The sequence below is a fragment of the Labrus mixtus genome, chromosome 3 (assembly GCF_963584025.1).
Source record: "Labrus mixtus chromosome 3, fLabMix1.1, whole genome shotgun sequence".
Classification (NCBI taxonomy): Eukaryota; Metazoa; Chordata; class Actinopteri; order Labriformes; family Labridae; genus Labrus; species Labrus mixtus.
In genome coordinates this window covers 11,387,080-11,408,087 of record NC_083614.1, presented here as the reverse complement: position 1 = coordinate 11,408,087, position 21,008 = coordinate 11,387,080, and the positions used below count along the sequence as shown (strand labels likewise).

Genomic DNA, 21,008 nt, shown 5'->3' with positions numbered 1-21,008 from the left:
CTAAGTCCTCCTTGATGCATTACAAATTGGAACCATTTCATTTTCATCGAAAGGGACAGATACAACTGTAACAAACCATCATCTTTGCTTTTCATCTTTGTCACGTTCCTGAGGATATTTAGTGGATGAGGGGAGTAACAGTGAAAGAAACCCAGAAGAGGAACTAAAGTCTGGCTCAGATTACGGGGCACCTTCCCGATTTTGAATTTGGGTAGCATCACACACCCGAGGAGAATCTTAACTCGTATTCTTCTCCATAATCTCGGTTAAATTCGCTATTTTGCGCAGAGGACGACACATAAAAAAAGAGCTTGGGTGGAGAAATGTCTGGTGTGATGCGGAAAACATGGATTGTCTGTTCTTCAGCAAGAGCTGGAGGTCAGATTGTAAGTGTCAGATGCATAACAGGTGTCCAGTGCACATGTTCGGGTTGCATCTTGCCAGCGGTCGCCGGTCATACTGCCCTCCATTGTCTCTCACAGTTATTGTAGTCATCAACAATCTCCGCCAGACCACTTCTGAGTTAATTGTAAGATTTTAAATCATAGATACCAAACATGTTGGCTATAAACTGGGGTGTCCCCGGCAATCTCTGAGCTGATCATAGACGTGAAGATTGGATCTTATACCACTCACATTATGAGGGAATCAGACCTCAAACTGACCTGATTATCCTGAAGTCTGAGTCAGGCTTTAGTGTATAAGCAAAGTTCATGTTTTATTTAAAATCGAAGGGAAAGTCCAACAGTGTTTTAGAATACTTAGGCCTCGAGGAAATCCACTACTGCAGGAGAGCAGAGACACAAACAGCCGAGTGGCCCACTGGCAGCCGGCTGCCTTGATCCTCTCTCCTGCTCTTTATACTCTGGCTCTGACTGTTGAGTTGCATCAGGTGCTCAATCTCCAGCTGCAGTGAAGAGCAGGGAGAGCAACGTGCAGAGCTCAGACTAGACAGAGAGAGAGAGAGAGAGAGAGAGAGAGAGAGAGAGGAGGGAGACAACACAACAAAAACAAACACACAACACACTACAGCACGTAACAATCTCTAAAAAGCCTTTGAACCCAGACCATCGCTCTTAAATCACATGCCGTTGATCATGAGATGATGTGCCATAAGGAGGAGACGTGTGATGAGTTCATTTGTTTTACGGGTTTGATCAGAACCTTTCTGCAACAGAACACAAACTCGAAAAGAAACAAACATAAATAAAACTCTTGCGGGAGATTTGGTCGATTCCTTGTTTGAAAAATGCTCAGTTAGCTGCATGCGATCGCTTTGGTATGATTATTCTCCGTGCTTTCAGTGTGTGAGACGCTTGGAGGTGTTCATGTTCTGATGACTTCACATTGCTTTCCTATCAGTGCACGGTGACGTCACCTGCCAAGTGGAACGGTCACATCCCCCTTTGTTTACAAGTGAATAATGTGACTTTGATTTCCCTCAGGCTGGGCCCAGCGGCGTCTCCCTTCCATGGACACGGACGACTTTGAGACGATCCACTCCAGTGCCGAGGAGTCCTCCAACTCTTCTGAAGAGGAGGGAAACAATAAGAATGTAGGTAACGCTTCAGATTGCAGCACACTTCAGTCAGAAAATGTTCTAGAGTGAACCCCACTTGGAGCATCATTTGGCCTTCTTTATACATTTCATTTAAAATTTTGACTGCAAAAACCCCCCAAGGTTCTGTCATTTTATTCTGAATTAAAACAAGACATGAGTTCATTACGGCTCAAAATTGTCAAACCTTGGCCTGAATGAAAAATGTAGCTCGAGCAGACATGTTCTGGTCCTGCAGGGAGACGTCAGCCTCCTCCATAAATCATCTCATTCTACAATCACTCACCGTCCCTCGACAGCTCTCCACTCATCCAATCGTTTCCTCTCCACTCTTGCTTCCCGTTCACCTCTTTTCAACTAAATCCCCTTCTGATCCCCCCAGTTAGAGGACCCCGACGCCGCTTAATTATTTCCCATGGACATGTGTCTCATTAGCAGCGGGCACTGACGACTTGACATTTAAGAAACGAGAGAGGAGAGACAAAAGACAGGGAGGATTATAGCTGCTCAGGTCTGCCGGGTATGGCAGCCTTTCCACATCCATTATAATCTGTGGGATATACGGCAGAGAGACACAGCAGCCCACAAGCAACACACACTCACACTGAGCATGGTGATGGCTGTGCACACATGCACACACAATATTCAGCGGAATTTACATTTTTTGCATGATGCCAGGTTTAATTATTTGTGATTTCACACAGTCATAAAAATGTAAATCCTCTCTGTGGATGCCACCTGCACACAACAAGGAAATAAACTATTGAGGCGGCAAGCTTTCTGTTTTGTTTGGATTTGAATTTTTAAAAAGAATAACTTTTATTTATATAGCACCGAACAGAGAGTCACAAAGTGCTTTACAAACGGAAGAAAACGAAACAAAAAGACTGATTAAGCGAAGCAATTCTAAACAAAGAGGTCTGGAGTTGCTTTTTAAAAGTGTCAACAGTGTACACAAATCTTTAGACCCAGAGGCAGAGCGTTCCAAAGTGTTGGCGCTTCGACCTCAAAAGCACAGTCCCCCTTGGTCTTCAGTCTGGAGTGTGGGACTACCAGCAAAACCCTGATCAGAGGAACTAAGAGATCTGTTTGGAGTGTAAAGCCGTAAAATTGAAAGTGATATAGGCCCTAAATTTTGATGCTGATTAGAACTCTCAAGAACAGCTGCTGATGTTCTGCTTTGCCTCTATGCACTTCCTGTCAGCACCTGAGTGTCCAATCAGACTTAAAGTGTATAAAAGCATCTCATAAATGAATTGTGGAACCATAGAATGTTTGCTCACTTGCACTTCAGCTCATATAATCTACCCGTTCAGGTATTTGTCATTTAAATCCGCTAAAACAATATTCATCTTTAATCAGGGTTCCAGCAGTTCCTAAAAATGTTTTTAAAAGTCTTTTAAGACATTTTAGAAAGCACATTGACGTATACATGTCTGGATACATTAGGAAATCTACACTTTCACTGTTTTACTCTTACATTTACTGCAAATACTGCAGCGTATTACAAACCATCATCTACACATTTACTAACAGCCCTTGGAGAGGAGAAGGAGAAGACGTTGGGGAAATGCAAGTTTTAGGAAATTTGGCCCCAGTATGAAAAATAAAACAGGGAATGATAATGAGGTGACTTGCACTCTTCATGAAATCTGAAGAGCCCAGATGCTACGGGGTGCTAAAATGGTATTAATGTTTCTTTATAACAAAGTCTTTAACCATGTTAAATTGAGGAACTACTGTTTACCTTCAGCTTTCTTATAGAATCCTGTGCATCTCTTCCAACCTGGAGGCATTTTTCAACCTGCTTAAAGCTAAATGCAGAGTTTAACTGAGTCATTTCTCCCTGCAGAGTGACAGCGGGCGCTTCCGGGTGCAGCTGACCTACGAGTCTCGAGAAGCAAAGGACCTCTCTCTAGAGACGGGCGACTTGGTCCAGTTTGTAGAGGAGGCAGAGAACGGACACTGGTGAGTTCCAGCTGGCTCCACATTAACGCTGTGGGAAGTCAGTCCGCTTCTTCTTGCCCACCCATTGTTCCCCTTGTTTGGTCGTAGCTCCCCCTGACTAAGCACTATATATTTAAAGCCTCTGGCTCGGCGGGTCTCCATCTGCCAGTTCAAACACATCTTGTTCTGAAATAAAGGTGCGAGAACATTAACTTATTCATTTTGTTCCCAGTACAAAAACGAGCAGGCGTCTCACAAGTGAGGCAAAAATAAACAGTGTGACATTGCATAATACTTTATTTAGGGCACGCCTGTTGAGCATCTGATTCCCTCAGTTTGCCCTCAGTAAAGTATAATTACTGTGCAATGCACTTCCTCTCTTTTCCCTCCAAATTGTGGTGATTTTTCAGTTCTCTTGGGGAGTTTATATTTTTCCACTTTTTTTGCAGAAGACTTAATGATTAAAGCAAATTTTCTGTGATAAGAAGAGCATCTTTTATACATATCTTCAGTATTAGCAGAACACCATTTATGATTTAAAGAATCTGATAAGTTAAGAGGAGAGGAGATGAGAGGAGAGGATAAGATAACCACAAATAAAATAGGAGGTATATACAACAAGTAAAATATAAATCAGGATAAGATATGCTTTATTAATCCTGTGAGGTGAAATTCAGTTTTTACACTCTGTTGTTTAACATGCTACACACACAGGCTGAAACACAAACATGCAGAAACAGGATCCTATGGCAGGCACTAATGGAGTGATGTCAGAGTGAGGGTGCTGTACACAGCGAGCGCTCCTGAGCTGGTGGGGAGGATGTTCCTTTGCTAAAGGGCACCTCGGCCGTGCTCAGGAAGTGAACTGGCACCTCCCTAGCGACCACACCAAGTTCCAGACTTGGTCCGCACCGAGACTTGAACCGGCGACCGTCCAATTCCCACCCTCAGTCCCTACAGACGGAGCCGCTGCCACCCCACTGACACGTTATGTGCAGTGAGCGGCTAGTTAAAGGGACAGGAGATGATTTAAATGATGATTTCATTAATAGCAGCAAGTTATGTAAACAGAAGTGTAGGGGAATGACAAACAGATCTCAACACAAATGAGATGTCTCGCTCGAGCCTCGATTTTACAGAATTGTAAAAAAAAAACACGACCATTGACCTTAAGAGGGACGTTTTTAAGCTACAAGTTATCTTTTATTTCAAGACATTTTACAGTTAAAGCCAACATGAGTAGGACTGTCAGTAGGAGTTTTTTTCAAACAGCATTCAAAGATAGTTCAACTTGATAGTTCGGTCCTTGCACCCTGCATGCTGGAGGATCCAAACAGAGTATAACAGAAGAATACATGCAAGAGGACAGGGTCTCTCTTCAAGCATTTGGCAGCCTCATCAACCACCAGTAGCTGTGGTACGGTCATTTCAGGCAGTGGGGCCACTCAAAAGGGGGCCTTTGGCTGTCACTCAAAATCCTTCTCAAATATCCCTAATGGACTCTGTGCATGTGTCCACTCTGCTGTTTAGATTGCAATAATTATCCAGATATTAAATCATCCGTGTGTCTTTTATTCATGCATAATTTGGCATTTTACTTCATGGCTTCAGTCTATTGCTGCTGCGTTGGTGCCAACATATTTCCACCGAGCTATAATTTAACTTTCAAACAGCATCGCAGCGTACATGATGACATTGAGAGACTTCATCTCACCGACAGGGACATGGCTTCATAATTCTGTGAATGTCGGACCTTACTATGTGGAGACATGACAAAAGTTGTTATTAGATCCGGAGTTGGATACCCTAATGTAAAATGAGATTTCAAACTATCTGCACAGAGGCTGCAGGATGACGCTCAGTGAACATAAACAAAAGCCACCCTAATGTTTGTTCACAGTCAGGGTTTAGGATGAGAAGAGCAGATAGGATCGTCCGTTCCTTCAGACCAAAGCAGCTGCACGTAAAGCATGAACAAACGTTTAGAGAACAGATCTGAGTTGTGCTGCAGAGGTGTATCTTTTTTTCTATCTTCAATCCTTGCAGTGGTGATTCAGAGGTAATTGTGTTTTTATGGTCTTTCCACTGATGAAGGAAGTTGGTCTTTTTGAAATCGCTATCTCATGCTGTGACGGCTTTTTCTCCAACTACTGAAGGTAAAAACAAAGTGAAAGTACTTTACAAGCAGAGCTTTACTGTTCAATTAAATAGAACAGCTAAATCAAAGTGAATACGCTCTTTCAGATTTTTCAGTTTAATGTAATGCTTATATCGGATGAAAAAGGTAATTGTCCAAGGAGTCACATGTCGTGTTTAGACAGAATTTTAGGTCACATATTATACAAAATACACTTCACCATGTTTTTCTAACACTAATATGAGTCCCTAGTCTGTCTACAAACCCCCCAATGATGAGAAAAGTCCATCCTCTCCGTCTTTTGCCTGCTCCACTTTTCAGAAATTGTGTGCTCAAACACGCTGTTTGGAGATTTCCCCTTCATGACATCACAAAGGGCAGTAACCCCTCCCCCAGGTGGGTGACACTCCCACAGCTAGGTGCTTGTTCTGTCCACTGAGTCTGCCTTCTCACCGTAAACAATAGAGCATGTTGAAGGACAGCCGGTGAGGAGGTTAAGTTATAATATACCAAGTAGCTTGATAATCATGGCATCAACCAAAAACATCAAAGCCCCAACGGTTGGCATTTAATTTTTTTTTTTATATATACATATCTATATATATATAGATATATATATATAGTATTCTCTCAGTATGAAATTAAATCTAAATTGGAAATTTTTGGATGATTTTCAGGCAATGTTCTCTCAGAGCTGCTTGAATTTGACCCTGCAACAGACTGCCAACCTGTCCGCTGCATACCCTGCCTCCAGCCTGATAGATGCCAGCTCCAGCCGCCTACGACCCTGAAGAGCATAAATAGATAATGGATGGATAGACCTTACAATATAATGCATTTCAATACAACAACACTATAAACTTCGGCCTCAGACATTGAGTTGAATCCATCCTTTCTGACATGCTATCAAGACAAATGGAACAATAAGCCTCAGAAGGCAAAATCTGACATTGAGCTGTTTGTGTTCCAATGTTTTAGATCGTGTTATAGTTTATAATATTATGTTGTTTTCTATTGCAGGAAGCCTTTTTTCCACCTCCAGTGCTATATGTAATCATTAGCCATAGCAAGACTTCCCTGGTTCTTGAGCTGGGTCCACATTAATCAACCAAGTTCTAGAAAGGAAATGAGAGGCTAGTGGTACCTTGCTCTCTCTCTCTCTCTCTCTCTCTCCGTAAGGATTAAAGGCTCTGTGTGGCCCGTTTCGAATTAAAATTTCATTCACTGTTACATTGCCCTGATGAAGCAGCGGGGGATCCAGCAACAAAACGTGTGACTAATGGCCTATTGCCAAATGGCTGAAAACACAATGGCTTCAGATGAATAATAAATATCGGTTTCATTCACTGCGGCGGCACCACCACAATCTATCCTTTCGGCAGGCCAGAAAAACAGAGGCCGCCGCCTTTGTGCAGAAAACAGCCTCTGAAATCCACCGCTGAACTGCCTCATGCAAGCTCTCTGCATTTAGAAGTGACTAATACTCAGTTAGATAAAAGCTCGACTTGCTTTGAACATGCTCATTTCTCATCAGCTCATGCATATTTCAGCGCAAAAAGAACCCGTCTCCTGTCGTCCGCATCTATGTGTTGTGTTTTTTTCTTTGGCAGCTAAAAGGTCTCGTTCGCTCACACTCGTCTCTCGTCCCTACATGAGCAAAATAAAGAATTCATAAGTTCTCCTTTATTCTTTAGCTTTTATGTTGGATCAAAGTTAATGTGCAACTACATAGCACTGACAAACTGTCTGCTGCACCCTTACATGCGCTCGCTGCGTGTGCTTGGGTGTGTGTTCATGCGTTCCTCTATGTTTCTATTGGTCTATCCTTTTTATGCATATAAAACGACTTCTTGGGATGTATTTGTGTGCAGGCCGACGATAGCTCCTTTTCCATCACAAGCTGTTATATGCTTGCTAACGTTCCCGTCTCAAAAGTTTGTCGCACCTTTCCAGATTTAGGCTTTAATTTCACACCCACAACACACACACACACACACACACACACACACACACACTGTTCCCGTCCCAGCTCCTGCGGGCTCGCTGCTGGCACTGTGAGGTATATTTGTATAACGGCTGAGAACACATTAGCACATCCGACCACATCCTGTCAACACAGTATGAGATGAATAAAGAGGGAATTACTTGATTCTGATGTATAAATGAGTCTTACAGCAACTTCCTACATCCTCAAAGTCAACTTTTTAGCAGGCAGAGGCGTGCTGGTGGCTCAGCTGGAAAGAGAGAGACTTTTTCAGACAGATTTAGTCGGAGCCTTTTTCCTGTCTGGGCCAGTTGCTGTTGCTGCATACAAAGCTAAAGAGACAAAATCATACCAGCCTCGGAATAAGGTTTTTATTAGAAGATGAATCAGCGAGTCACAGTTTATATCCAGCACCAATATTCTGTGTAATGCCGGCGGTGCTGTGACCTTAAAGAGAGGGGGAATGTCATACTAACGAAGCTACACTTTTTCCAAAGAAATGTTTTTTTCTATCGTCACAAGTCATTAAACACAGTGGTCATAACCATGACACAACCACTGAGAGCGTTTTCATGGACTTGAGTATCCTGGTTGTAAGCATTGTCCCGGTTTGGATCATATTCGGGATATATGGCTTTTACATGCAGAAACCTGGTTATTCATATCCCACATGATAAATACTAATATCGATTATTGTTACTTTAACACAAACCGCGGCAATTGTGACATCAGAGAAAAATGATGAATGTGGGCTTAGCACTATTAAATGGTGAACATTGCAGATACGGAAAGACAAAACTCAGTTTCTTTGTCACTCCAGATAAAAGACGCTTTCATTGCCTCCACCATGTTGTTTTTTTCAGGGGTTGCCTGGTGGTGCAACTCTTTAAAAAATGATAATTCACACTGACTCTGACTGACTTGAAACTTCTCTTTTTGATCAATTTCAATAAAAAAGAATCCTGTGTCAAGAATTGAGAATAACAATTGTTCGGCTTTCGTTTAGGTATTTTGTACTGTCTTAAGCTCAGAGTACTTTACTTGCTGTTTGAATTCAACTTTGCTTTTATTTTGAAATAAAAGGTAAGGACCTTCTGGTAGATGGAAGGTTAAAACATTAACTTCAGCACAGAAACCCGAAGTGGTTAGGGATCATTAAAGTGAAATGAGACATTCAAAGGTGCAGCAGTGTCCTTTCTTTACATCACTGAGACCACGTGGAGACACTGAGGACGTCTACTGTGAGCCTTAAGGGACAAAATAGCATGAGATTAATCAGGATTTTAAAAAAATGAATCCTTTAATTTCAGACCTAAATGAATCAAGGGTCTTTAACTAGTTAATGCTGACGGCCCTACTTCTTATAGATGAAACTCTTTCTCAAACAGTACATCTGACATTCCTCTGCACTGAAAACAAACCCTGTCACACCTGTCCAGAAACTGGAAACCAAAAAACAAGACAGCCGACATTCAGGGTGCTTGGTGTATTGGTTGCTATGGAAACCAAATGTTAATTGACTCACATCATATGTGCTCCACTCTATGGCCCAAGTAAAGGAAACGTTTCCAGGTAAAGGTGAACAGAACGTGAACGTGCCTTTCCTTGGATTGGAGCTGTGGTGTTATTTGCTATGAACAGTCTACTTTTTTTGTACTTTGATTGAGCATTTATTTCCATTAATGTGTCAATCCTTCATAAAAAAGACTTTTGCAAAAAACTGTCTATTAGCACTGGACGGGGAGCGCTTCTCTGGGTACCATGAAAGTTGTAATTTTTTGTGTTTTCTCATACTTACTGTCCTTAAATGTCACTCCAGCCAATAAGAGTCATTCTGGTGTAACAGCTTCTATAACAAAGCCGTACCTTTCTAGAACCCAAGGAAATGATTGGACATGAAAATGAAGGTGCTGCTTGTGTTGACTGTCTCAAATGTGTGAGTGAAGACCCCTCCCCTACATTGTGTTTTACATTCTAGGCTAGTCAAGAACCTTTTAACAGAGGAGACAGGGCTGGTCCCAGCCAGTATACTGCAAACAGCATCTGAAGGAGGTCACTCATTAAGTAACATCTCTGCTATTTCACACTAACCACTGGCAGCACTGCTGTAACACTCTCACTAAACCACCAGCTCCTCCCTCCTCCTGCTTTAGTCCAACTTCATCAACTGCTCCCTCGCTCTCTTTCACATGGCGCTCCAGGGCCGGGGGGAAATGGGTGGGATTGGGCGGGCCAGAGTGAGCTGCTCCTCTGGGAGAGGGAGGGACTGTTGGAAGGGATTGAGGTTGGATGGAAGGATGGAGCGGACAGGGAGGGGAGAGCTTCTTGCGTGTCGAGTTGAACAATCAGAGCATGATGTCACTGATTGCAGCACATACCCTACAACACCCATCCCATGATCTCTCTCTCTCTCTCTCTCTCTCTCTCTCTCTCTCCTTCTCTCTCTCTCTGGGTGGTTTCACATTTGGGACCCAGGCCCGGTTCAGAGTACGCTTGACCCCAAAGTCGGTTCATGTGATCAGTTTGAACACAAACGTACCGTACCCCTACCGTACTCTGGTACTGTGCCTGAGTCCGCTGAAGAGGTAGTCTCGGGCACAATTCATGGTCGCCGGAGATTTGAACGCAACCATGCTCTAACAAGGAAGTGGGCCGCTTATATGACGTAATTCTAAACGGCTCCTGCTGCTTCAAAAAACATGTATCCGCACAGCGTGGGCCTGTTTCATCCTCTGAGCTGCACGGTACATGTGGAAGAAGGAAGAGGGTCATTTTTGGCGTATCAAAAATAACAAAAAAAAATCCACAGTTAGCAGGATATACTCAGTCTGTGAGTGGTTTGCCATGGTTGCTTCTTGGTATCTGCTTCTGTATTGGACTGTGTACATACGCAAGTGTAGTCGGGCATGAAACAATGTTACTTATGTGAACGCAGAACAGCGAGATAGAGGGGAGGGGGAAGCAATCGTGCTCAGGCAAGGCACAAAAAAATTGTGCCTAATGTGAATACGCCCTCTCTCTCTCTCCCTCTCTCTCTTTCTTTCTCACTCTCATAGAAGCAGAGGTTTGACAAAGTAAAAACAAAACGTGTAGATTCAACACACAAAAAAATAGACCAATGTAAAAACATATTTTTCTTTTGTTCTATTATTTATTGGTTTGTGTTTGAGTATAATGCGCCTTATACACTTATCTTCCAATTATTCCCTAACGTCCAAATAGACTTCTCTCATTCCTCTACTTCTATTTGTAGAAAATGACAACTACCGTATGTGGCCGTAGATTGGCTGTAGTTCTGGTTAATGTACCTGCTCTACATTCATAGCTCTTTAGAAAAGTGAGAGCTGGATAAACAAACACCTTTTATATCAATCTAAAGCTTACATTAAACAGTGATAGCACAGACTGTGTATCGCAGCGCTGATAAGTTTGGTGCCACAAAATAGTTTCTCTCATAGGGCAGACACTCCTGGACTCTTTGCTCTCTCTCTCTCTCTCTCTCTCTCTCTGTTCTCTCACTTCAATGTCCCCTCTGTCCTCCATCCATCTCTCCTCCATCTCCCTCCTTTCATGCTGGCTTGAAGGCTGGTCCCTGAAGTGTTTGTCGTGGCCTTGCTTGTTTTCGCTACTGAGCTCGGTCCCGCCCCCACCTCTTCAAAACCACTATCCCTTCCTTCTTCTCACTCGCCCCTCCCCCTGTTTTTCCCCCCGTACTTTTATCTTCCTTGTTCTGTTTCTGAGTTTTTTATTTTCATACTTGAGGAGGACAGAACTCTGCGCTCAAGTAGTTGACCTTCAGTATTTCGGTTAAGTGGAGCCCATTTGCAAAAAGCCCTCTTCACCTGTCTGTGTTGATTGCCCATGTCTGCCTTCCCTATAATTCTTTATGCACTCTACTGGCTGATATTGTTGCAGAAATTGAACGCCTCACTATTATGTCTCCTTGGTTTATAGTCCTCTTAAATCTGCATAGTTGCTCTTTTATGTTTCATTGGCACTGCAGACCAGGCTGTGCATTCCTCTTCTTAAACACTGTGTTCGAATGCCACAGTTTTTTTGTTGCATTTTCTCACCATGCACGTTTTGAGTGTTATAGAATAAATCTGTTTGAGATTCTTTGTAAACTTTAATCTGACTTTCAATCTCTCTTGTTGTTGCAGATATCTTCAGTGATCTGTGTACAGCAGCACTCTCTGACTCGGACGAAAATGAAGCCAACACATGGGGAGATGTGTCTCAGGACAGCAGATGAACCGGAATTACTTCTGTAGTTTGTTAAGATGGACTGCAAACATTTCTATTGGATCACACACATGGCGGATGACTCTAACAGTAGTTTTTCAACTGTAATTTCCTAAACTGGATTTTCGATATCCTTGGCTTACAGTTTTTGTACGTGTGGTTCTTCATGTTAGACTACAAACATGGCCTGCAATTGTAATTTTTTCCTATATGACTCATTGAAGCTTCTGGAAAAATCCAGAGCCTTAACCTTGAAGGCCACAGTGGGAAAGCAATGTAAGACTTTCAATTCAAGGAATTACCAGCCGCCGTCTGTGGAGAGCTGAACACTGCATGGATGTAGACACTGAACTTTTTTGTCTTAAGTTGGATGAATTCACATTATGTACTGTAAAAAACTCAATTTCCAAGTGGATGGGCTGGATACCGGGAGATTCACATCTAATTTCTGACTTGGATAACCGTAGGGAAAAAAGTGAGAAATTCCATGAGGCAGCCCTGGCATGTTGCCCTGTTCTGCTGCTACGCTGCACTCGAGCAAAACTCTCTCAGACCAGGTTCTGCCTCAGCTGACCCGCCTCAGCTGCTTCGACTTTTCAGGTTCAGACTCTTCACAGTAACTGCAGTCTCCAGGAGAACCTAGAAGTTGTCTTGCTTGCCTTTCCTCGTCACTGCTCGAGCATCCGCATAATATCATCAACATCAGAGATGATATCTCAACTTGCTGCTCTCACTTTGCTTCAGATTCTCTGTACACATTACTCCAAGAGGTTGAACAATATCTTCTTTTCATATTTGAATTTTAAATTATTTTCTCTGTTCACTGAAGGAGAAAAATATTTACATATGATCGACTGTCTTGAAAGAAAGAACTCTATTTACTGTTTATAGCTACAGATAGTATACTGTAAAGGTTTTGTTATTGACAGAACCTTTTTATAGATTTAAAATCGGAGTCTAGAGATCCATCGCAATATCTGTTTCAAAGACATCACGGTAAATGGTAAATGGACTTGAGCTTGTATAGCGCTTTTCTAGTCTTCAGACTACTCAAAGCGCTTTTACACCGCAGGTCACACCTAACCATTCACACACTGATGGTAGAGGCTGATATGCAAAGTGTCCGTCAGTATTAACTAATCTAGTCATTCACATGCCACTGAAGAAGAAGCAGGAGCAACTTGGGGTTAAAATCTTGCCCAAGGACACATCGGACAGGTTGCTGCAGGAGTTGGGGATCCAACCCCCGATCTTCTGGTTGAGAGATGACCGACTACCAACTGATCCACAGCCGCCCGCCCGTCATGCTTCAGAAAGGTTAACATCAAGTGAACATAACATCTATCAAAGCAGCACCTAGGTGGAGGTGGAGTCAAAGTCTTAATTTCTAAGATTAGGTTTCTTTCAAGCATTAACATACAAATATGTTGGCTGTTAGCTTTCATGTGGTTGCTATGCTAATACAGCTCAATTGTCTTTTTTTTGTCACCAAAGGGCTCTTAACATAACCGGAAGCTCACAATGAGTCGAAGTCCAGAAGAATTGATTGGAACTGCTATTCTCTTTGGATACTGTCACATTCAGCAACTGTTTTCACATGCAGTCATTCGAAAAGATGTTCATATATAGTTGAATGATCGATGCAGCTTTAAAAAGTTTGCTTCGCAACACATAAGAGAGTGCAATTCAAAAAGAATTTCCTTTATTGGCTAATGATAGTTAAATTACTTTCCTACTGAAAATGCACCTGAGAAACAAATCAATCATCATATGGTATCCAGTTATGCACTCACTTTGAATAGCAGATAAAAGATGGCAAATTACTAAAGCACTGCTCGGGCACATCTCTTCTTCTTCTTCAGATTAATGGAGAGATCCTGTAAGCGATGTTTCAGGAAACAGATCTATCTCTGTGACAGTTTGTGCTACTTTGACTCGTCTCTACTTAATGGACACCATCAAGCTTTTAAGTACTTTTCCTCCTTTTTTTTTGCTTTATGGCTGCTGCAATCCATAGACAGACAGGCCGTATTCGAGCACTTCTTTTCCACTTTGAGAGCATGTAAACACTTACTTTACAATAACTCAGCTGAAATGCTGTTCAGGTAACTAGAAACCCTGATGTCAGCTTGCGAAGATGGGCCTTGAAGAATGTGCAGCCTTTACATTATTGCATATTGTGTGCTCTTTTTCAATAGATGATATTCAAAATATTGAATCAACTCAAAAATTCTCATACCCTCTGGGTTTATTTCGACATCCTTACAGCATCAGTTCATGGAGACCACATTGATTGTATTCTGGCCTAGAAAGACATTCTTGTTAAATCCAAGCCATAGTTCTGCTTTGCATAATCAGATTCACGGAAGTCCTTTTTCCTTCCACTCCCACAGAGCAAACGTTGTTGTTCATGCTACTCTTATCAACATTTGTTAAACATTGTCATGATCACCAATGTAGGTCAAGTATGCTGAATTCATTTCTTTGTCAGAACTTACATATATACTCTTTTTCTAAAGTAAACTACAGTATATTACTGCAAGTGATTTTTCAGGGAAATGCAATTTTAGCGAGAAACAGCTGTACTGTTTCATACATCAGCTGTGTATATTTTACTTATGGGGGGGGCACTGCTGACTCAACATTCAGAGGGTCATTAGGTAGCCATGGTATATGTAAATAAACATCAGTATTCATCTTATTTTGCATATGTTTTTGTCTGTAAACATCCATTTTCTGTATGACTGCTGTATTATTGTACCCCCCTCAGATTCATTTTGGCATTGTGTTGCATTTCTACTGATAGATGGAATTCTGTGGATTATTCTCTGAGAAATCTGAAACAGCACCAACATATTTCACAAATTGATGGCATGTTATGTCACAGGCAAAAGCCCATGTATTTCCTCCAATGACAGATGACTGATCATTTGATTTACATGAACTATTTTTACTTTTTTGTAATGAAGGAAGAAGGGTTTACTGAATACAAGACAGAATTTAAGAACAGGCAGATATCTAAGAAAGATCTTGGACAAGAAGTCAGAGTTCAAGCTCTATGATCTTGATAGGCAGATGAAGAATGAATGATTAGATGGATGGATGGGTGATGGATGTATGGATGGATGATATATCTTTATTGTAATTGCTTGTTGCAACAAAACTCTGTTGGAGCAATCCAGTTGCAGCATATAAAATATAAAATATGTACACATACACCATCACAAGCACAAGCCAAGCACATCTCACCCATACCCACATACACATTCATATCCATATAAATGGAGATGGATGGATTGATGGATGGACTAGGTTGGATGGAGTTCTACAATGGATCGATGCCTGGTTGAGAAATGAAGGGATGGATGCATTGTTGCATGGTGAAATATTGGATGTTGGAATCAAGGGATAAATGGCTGGATGATTGGTTGAGTGGATGGATGGATAGAGGTTTAAAATGGATGGATGGCTCATTGGTTGAATGGATGGGTGGATGGATGGACGGACAGATGGATGAGGGATAATGGATGGATGGATCATTGGTTGAATGAATGGATAGATGGGTGGGTGGGTGGATTGGTTGCTAGTGTAAGGAAGGGCTGGATGTATTGTCGCATAGTGAAATGGTAGAAGTTGGATTAAGGGATGGATGCAGGGATGAATGATTGGATGGTTTTGTCGACTTAGTGGGTGATAGTCAATGGGCTGATTGCTTGTGAGCTTGATGGATGTATGGATGGATAATTTAGAGATGGATGGATATATAGAAAGATTATGGCTATATAGATTGACAGATATTTTGATATTGTCACTGGGTCACCATCTGTATCAGAGGGACACACACTACTTAGGTCATATACATGAAGTCTTATTGTAAAGAAATAAACTCCTCTTGAACATGCTGTATATTTTGTTTATCCCATGTTAATGGAAAGTATTGTACCTTTGTAAAGGACATATTTATATTGTACTTCATCCTGCTGCAATTGAATTGCCATTTAACTTCATTATATTATGTATCAAGTTTGTCTATTATACAATCTGTTATTGTATTGTACATAATGGTTTATTGTGTATGCATTTACAACATGACTTTTAAAGTATTAAATAATACATCTGGTGAACTTTATGTAGTCATATAGATTTATTTTTAGTCATCATTGTCAATATGAAAAGCACAATAATGAGTTCTTCTTATGAGTTAGTAATGTTCAACTATCAAACAAATACAATTGATTTGCTTCTATAAAAAGTGCAATGCTCAGCATACTTGAATGATGAACTCCGCTGACCGAAGCATCATAAGGACTGTTATACCATCCTTACCCTTTGATTTGGAACGACAATGTTCGGTATTATTGCAACTTCCTTGTTAGCATAGCCTGCTTATGTAACCGTGCTCAGTTGCACTTCAAGGCAGGTGGCTGGTTCAATAAAAACCCTCAACTCGTGTTGTGTGTAGAGTAATGAGCTGAAGGCTTGTTTGTCTGTTTATGCCAAAATGTATTTTTCTGAACAGGAACAGAGTAAGTACTGGTCAGTCATACAGTTGGCTCACACGAAGCACACTGTGTTACGTCTCTTAAACACTGGCCAAGCATTACAAATTGTAATTAATATAAAACACAAATACAATTGCCCAAAAAATACATATATGTACCTGAACAGGAAGAGGGTAAGTACTGGTCAGTCATACAGTTGGCCGTTGACTTAAACACAGGAGCTAGCTAGATTGCTACTTTGTGTACAATGTTGTAAAATTGACATTTCAGCACACAAAATTTACAATAGGCACTCAGGCGTATCTCTTAAACACATCTACACATAACAGTACATTAGAGGTAGGAAAAAAAACATTTTTATGCAAAAATCTTCTGAGATTTTAAATCTATTCATAACTTCCAAAATTTTTTTTTTTTTTTTTGGGCTAATCAGTCACTCCCTGCTAAGTGCTAAGTCTAGCTCTTTAACTCAGTAGAATGCCAAATAGAACAACAAGAAATTCAGCCAGTCTCAGAGATGACTGGAGTAGATCCTAAAGTATGTAGTAATTGAAAAAAAAAAAAAAAGAATCCAGAATCGGTTTGAATCGAAAAAAGATTCTGGATCGAATCATGACCCCAAGAATCAAATCTACATCTACTTGGAATGATCGAACATATTCTGATTTGCTCAATCGAGTTGAGCATTTCTTTTTTAGCTTAGCGCTGAACTAAAGATTGCTGCAGAGATGTGATTGTATGAGTGTCGATGGAACATGTACAGATATAATCAATATAATATAATAAATATGTTGCTTCACAAAAGTCCAGACACTGAAACAATTGCTGTTGAATCATTGGCATGAAATAATTCAAACATTGTTTTACAAATTTTTTGAGTTTCTCTGTGTCTGTCATCGTTGTTGAACCAGGAACAAGAGGAAACACGAGCATCTCACTTGTGTTCACTGAACAGAAGATTGAACCTCACAGACTGCTATTCTCACCAACAACAAGTCCTGAGACCGAGAGGAAAAAAGAGGTGAAAGAATTGGGGGGGGATATGTGATCATTTTTCAACACCTCACTGTGTCTCGTGTTTCCCAGACCAGACTTGTGCCGAGAAAAGAAGGGCTCTCAAACGAGACGTTATTAAAATCTGTGAAAGCAGGCACTGAATTTCCAAGCAGTCCGAGGAGAATCTTCTCTGCACTTTGTCGTAATGCGTTCAAAATAAAAATATAAGGCTGTATTATAATATAATGTGTTATGTCAGTTGGGTGGGGGGAAAGGGACTGTAACAGACAGCTTTACTGTTTAAGCTGCAGACATAGACATCAAGGCGATGAACTGAAATGGCTTTTCCGTACGTTGAAATACTGCATGTGATGAAACATAGGCGTCATGAAAAGCCCGGCTGGCATCTTTCTGTCCTTTTGTCAGTGATCAATGACTTCTCAGGTATGGTGGAGTGGCGCCCCTGCATCATTACCATTCCAGCGAGGCTTCCACACCCCTATCAAAGGGAAGAGAATAAGCTATTAATGTTAGACTTAAAGCATAATATATTCTCTCTGTCTGCGACTGCTGCTAACGCTTTCATCTGCTTTCCACTGCCCCCAGATGAAACCATAATTTAAAGCGAGCAGACATGTGTTATAAAGTCTTAAATGCTTCAGATTGTCTGTCTGCCCTCAGACTGTGACAGGGAGATGAGTTTAGACTTCCATTCCCGTTCCATATCAGGATGATTGCACTTTTCTAAGTTTCCTCCTCTCCCCTTAAGAAAAATGTAAATGACATGCTATACACTCCATGCTTTTTTTGCAGTTAAAATACATTAACTTTGCAATTCAATTTAATCTTTTTCTTATGACAAGATGACAAAATTAAATCGTAAATTTTTGAGCTTTTGCCTTTATACAGCAAATGTATAACTATATATATTTTTTTATGAAAATATTTAGTCATGACAGCAGCTTGGCAAGGTCACATGTTGATGCACCAACTCAGACAAATATTTTGTTGATATTGGTGTTCAGTTTCAAAACCCAGTAATAGAATCTCAAACTGGATGTTGAAACTGACAGGAAGCCAGTGGAGAGAAGCCGCTACGGGTGTGACATGATCTCACTGTCTCTTCCCAGTCTTGAGATGTGCAGCCGCATTTTGAACCATCTGAAAACGATGAAGAGACGACTGATCAACTCCAACATCCAAAGAGTTCCAATAGTCCAATCGAGAAATAATATACATGGGAATGACTCTGCTCAAATTAATTTGGAGGAAGATAGGCCTTCACCTTCCCAAGAGTCTCACCTGGAAGACGTCCTAACGACTGAACGAATGTGTTTATTAAATTTGAACTGATGTCAAAATGAACACTTATATTGATGATTGAAAGAATCCTGATGACTTTAATGATCACTATAGTTTGTTGTACTGTTGACATTTTGCAAATGGTAAATGGACTTGAGCTTGTATCGCACTTTTCAAGTCTTCTGACTAAACAACATTCACACACTAATGGCAGAGGCTGCTGTGTAAAGTGACCATCCTATTCATACACATTCACAAGCAGCCAGCAAAGCAGTGGTAGCAACTTGGGGTGAAGTGTCCTCCCAAAGGACATGTGATGCAGGAGCTGGGGATCGTACCCCGCCCCTCTGGTTGAAAGATGTCGACTCTATCACTACTGTTGTAGTACTCGAAATCGGTCTCGTCTTGGAATCAAACACATTTTTACTCGGTCTTGTGTCGTCTCAGACTGGGTGGACTCAAGACCAGTAAATAATAACTTCAACTCATTTGTACAGTAGTCTGATTTTGATCCCGCAGTCACGGCCGCACCCTTCCCGGTCTTCGTGAGTGGCACGCCCCCTACACACAAGATGATGATTTTTCTGTGATATTTCTGGTCTTGGTCCTGTCTCGGTCTCACCCTGCCTTGGTCTTGGTCTTGACTCGTCTCCATCCCTAAATGTCCTGGTCTTGTCTCGGAGCACTCTGATCTCGGGTATGTCCTGGTCTCGGTTGATGTCTTGACTACAACATTATCTACCACTGAGCTCTAGCGGCCCATTTGTGGTTGAGAGATATATCTCAACAACTAGGCTGCCCTCCTCATAAAACTGAACACTTTCTTTTAGCACCATGATTACTGGGGGTCAAAAAAATCTTAAACCTTGTTTTGCGACCAAATACCTGGAAGACTAATGACATTCCTTTCAGCCTCCGCTTTCTTTGTGTTAAGTGGGCTGGATGACATTTTCATTCAGTCCCGTGAATTCACACAGGGTTGTTTATTTTCACTCAGTCCAGCATCCAGCATCGTACTGCCCCAAATACTCACCAGAGCACCAATGTGTATAAATCCACAGCAGAAAATAGTCTCTAATGAACACTATTTTCTCCTAGATTGACAGAAACTATGTTGCCCAACTTTTTAAGGAAATAATTCCCCCAAAAAGATAAGTACTAGAAATACATTAAACTAAAACATAGATATTTATATGTTATGATGTGGAGTGACAGAGTCAGGAAATCATTCTGTATTGGGAGATAAGATGATTGGTTTGTGACTTTACTTTGCATTTGTTGATGAGAAAAGTACAAAATAAAATCAGCCTTGTACTTTTGGTTGGAAGATGATCTTGGATTAATAGTAAACTGTAATAGCTTACTCAGTTTACCCTTTTTAGGACAGTAACGTATTATCAGCTGTATATTTTTTTTTACCAAGCAGCCAATCACAGACTTAACCACTGAGAAACACCCAAAACCATCAAAACCACTACTGTTTCCAAAGAGCTGGCTTCAAATACGACATCAAATCTAATACATTTCATATCCGACATACACATTTTTAACAGTTTACAATACTCTTTTAAACACACAATATGTTGAATGTTTTTAGAATGTTTACATAAATTATTGAAAATTGACTAAACCTATGTATGTTTATCATTGCCATGGAAACACCGGATATTACGTGAAAAACCACTGCATAAGGAAGCGTGAGCTGCTACTGAAAGCTGCCATACTGTTGCTGTACGTGCTGCTGTGATAAAAACGTCATGTAAATTATACTTGGATACATTAGCTCGTCAGTAAACATTTTCTCTTCGCCCATTCGTCATTATGAAGGTCAACTTGGAGTTCATTATGCTGGGGGTGGAGTAGTAGAAACAACTTCCATAATTCCCCGCCAGCCTCAACGTCATCTTTTGTTGTTGTTTTGACTGAGAGCCCCCTGGTGGTGGAAATTACCTATATATGTGTGGGACAAAATCAGCAAACAGATAAGACATATCACTTTGTCAACAGGGGGCGCTAAAGCTGGAAAGATCCACAGCTTTATACCTTTGCATGACTCTTTGGATCATGTAGCCTGAGTATGTTACATCTCACATAAAACGGTTTACGTATTATATTTAGGAGCTTTATTCATAAAAAAAAAAAAATTGCAGCAAAATCTATTAAATCCAGTGGAATCACAGCCATCAGGGAGTTTTGAAAAGTTGATTTTGCTTTTAGATACTGTATTCGATGAAAGTTTACTCATATGCCTATAAAGCATAAGTGAGAAAAAACAAACTAACCCTCGAGTAAAAGTTCCTAAAAGTTAAACTTTTGGTTCCATGTACGAGGACTTTTGTT

The 21,008-nt window shown here is 40.9% G+C and overlaps 1 protein-coding gene across 1 annotated transcript in view; it reads left to right on the top strand.

Moving 5' to 3' along the window:
- The window catches only part of mcf2l2 (MCF.2 cell line derived transforming sequence-like 2), a 132,694-nt gene extending 116,697 nt beyond the window's left edge, over window positions 1-15,997 (top strand). The window contains exons 32-35 of the mRNA XM_061031399.1: window positions 1,446-1,555; window positions 3,411-3,526; window positions 9,605-9,678; window positions 11,787-15,997. Coding sequence (XP_060887382.1) covers window positions 1,446-1,555; window positions 3,411-3,526; window positions 9,605-9,678; window positions 11,787-11,878 — 392 coding nt within the window. The 3' untranslated portion in view covers window positions 11,879-15,997. The remainder of the gene's footprint in view (window positions 1-1,445; window positions 1,556-3,410; window positions 3,527-9,604; window positions 9,679-11,786) is intronic.
- Window positions 15,998-21,008: the final 5,011 nt, after the last annotated feature.